This window comes from Montipora capricornis, chromosome 8 (genome assembly GCF_036669925.1).
Source record: "Montipora capricornis isolate CH-2021 chromosome 8, ASM3666992v2, whole genome shotgun sequence".
Lineage (NCBI taxonomy): Eukaryota > Metazoa > Cnidaria > Anthozoa > Scleractinia > Acroporidae > Montipora > Montipora capricornis.
Window position 1 is genome coordinate 32,467,717 of NC_090890.1, and position 2,500 is coordinate 32,470,216.

Consider the following 2,500-nt stretch of genomic DNA (forward strand, 5'->3'; position numbering starts at 1 on the left):
TTCAACATTCCCGATCATCCAGACCGTGTGCCGCAGATCGCCGCAGACGCCGGGGGCAGATGTTTCCATATGTCTGCGACATGGCGCAGACCTATCGGCGATCGTGTCGCAGACCGTTGCAGATCATATGAAAACCAGGCTTTGGGACTTCGTCACGCGTTCCTCCCCCACGAGATATTATGGGACGCCCAGGGGTCATATACATAGTAATTTTCCCCCTGAGCATCCCATAATGTCTTGTCTTTCGAAACAATAGAAATCAAAATGGCCGCAGTATCTGCAAAAATGTCTATGCACTACTTTATCCTCGGCTGACCGATTGGAAAACGACAGTCTTGTGCGAATGAAGCAAAAATGGGAACAAAGATCCCCCTTTCAGAGGCCGGTCTAACAATAATACTAACAAGAATAAGAAATATGATGATACCTTTCAAGGGAACCTCCACTCTGACTTGAGAATAACATGAAAGCGGAGGATAAAATTTGTTTTAGAATTTTTCCGATCGCTTGTTTTCAATTTTCAATTTTCCAGGCGTCGCAAATTAAAAAGTTGTGAAGTCTTTCGGTTGCCGTACTGTTCTAACATAGAGAGGTTGGGCAAACGTTACACGTCATAACTTCTCAAGATGGCAGCGCCCGGAAATTTGAACAGAAAAATTGGCTATTCTGAAATTTGGTTATTTCGGATACAAATCCTTGTTATTTATTTTTTTTAAAATTTCATTGTAAACTTGATTTCCTACTGTTAGTCTCTTTTTTTTTGGAGTGAATTTCCTTTTAAAGGTAACCAACAAAATACTTCCTCCAAGCGGCAATTAGGGAGCTTAAGCATGCGCGTTTTTGAGACGCGGACGGCAACCGGAAAAGGGCATTTCGTGAGCCAGGGCAGTGGTGTCTCCCAGATTTTTATATTAATCATCTCTAATGGAGAAAAGATACTTAGTAATGTAAATGTCGTTGTTTGAAGACAAGTTATAAGGGATACAGCTCACTTCCGGTTGCCGTCCGCGTCTCAAAAACGCACGTGCTTAAGCTCCCTAATGATGGGCCCAGTTCATGTACACTAAACAGACTAAGTGTTAAGAGACCCAACTGTTTGGATAGAAACAGCTGGTTATTTACAAAGCGTTGTGGAATCGGCCACCAAAGCCAATTTATAGCTGCTGACGGTTGGTGGACTGGATCACCAAACAGCGCACTTCTCGTAAGGATTCATGGTACTTCCCATTGGGCAATTAAATGCCTGCGAAAAGTCCTCAAAATTGGACAGAGGACCAATCACCCTGCAAATAAAGAAAATATAGCGGATAGGCTTCTGTCGGTATATAACATTTCAACTTGATACACAGGATTAAAGAGGACAAAAAAGGAAAAGAAAAAAAAAAAAAACAAGCTTGTTACATTTTCTTGTTGCATTCTTCAATCAGTTGCATTCTTCTTTTAGCCTATCGCCGGCATTCCAAAACATTAATCTACTTCTGTAATATTTTCCTTTCAGTCGACTAGTTCAACGACATATCGATCGAGCAGCTAGTACGAATAAAAATCTGAAAATCTACAGGATCCTCAGTGGCGTGATCTTGCCTTAAAGTAGTGCCTCGTACGTAGGTACGAATCACCTAGAGACACTGAAAACTCGCTTAGCTCCACATTTTAAAACCACATTTTAATGTTTACTTCGTAAGAAACATCTCCGCAATACAATTAAAACGAAACAGAACATAGTCCGCATAGAATTGGCTAGCAAGTTACTGTGCGACTAACTTTACTACAAACCGTTTGTGGTAACTCGCAGACAAAAACATTGACAACAACACGAACAAACAAGCAAAAAGAACGTTGCATGACTGCGACGATCATCGTGGAACTGTGATTCTGTTGTTGTTGTTTTTTTTAACGAAGTGAATATTTTGATGGGACTCTGGCTGTTGGCGTGTATTCCATAAACTCCAATTTTAGCAATTTCGGAAATTCTCTTAATTTCGAACAACAAACTTCGATTTTCGGAAAGACAGAAAAACAAAGTACGATTTTAAGAAAAACTAAAATGCCCCTTAAGAGCTTTTATAGCTTCCGTAGGTTCCTCAATTTATTTGACTAATTGCCACCGTAAATGACAGTCATTCGAATATAACAGTACACGAGAATGACGACAAAAAATGAAACAAAATTTGGGAAAAAAAGACACCCTGACCCCGGCCCCACGTTTTGGCTACTACCTTTTTTGTTGAGGACTTAGTAAAAAAATTAAATTGCCCTTGATTTTAACACAAATAAAAAGGCAGTAGTGAAGATGAAGCAGTATTTACCTGTACTTTGGATAAGAGTGAACATCATATTCAAGCTGGAATAGAGCTTTTTTCTTTGAGAATAGGCTACACCACGGCTGCAAGAAACATGGAAACAAGTTTTACGAGGGAATATTCAACGAAAAGATTTTATCAGACGCACAGCGCAAAAAAGCCGAGTAACTCGGCTATCTCAAGCAAAACTCACCATT

At 40.0% G+C, this 2,500-nt stretch overlaps 1 protein-coding gene across 1 annotated transcript in view; it reads right to left on the reverse strand.

Annotated features, from left to right (window-relative positions):
- Positions 1-2,500, reverse strand: part of LOC138014598 (endothelin-converting enzyme homolog) — a 39,052-nt gene that overhangs the window by 707 nt on the left and 35,845 nt on the right. The window contains exons 21-23 of the mRNA XM_068861724.1: positions 2,497-2,500; positions 2,310-2,386; positions 1-1,283 (exon numbers count right to left, since the gene is read on the reverse strand). The exon at positions 1-1,283 is cut by the window's left edge and continues 707 nt beyond it; the exon at positions 2,497-2,500 is cut by the window's right edge and continues 92 nt beyond it. Of these exons, the coding sequence (XP_068717825.1) occupies positions 1,184-1,283; positions 2,310-2,386; positions 2,497-2,500 (181 nt within the window). The 3' untranslated portion in view covers positions 1-1,183. The remainder of the gene's footprint in view (positions 1,284-2,309; positions 2,387-2,496) is intronic.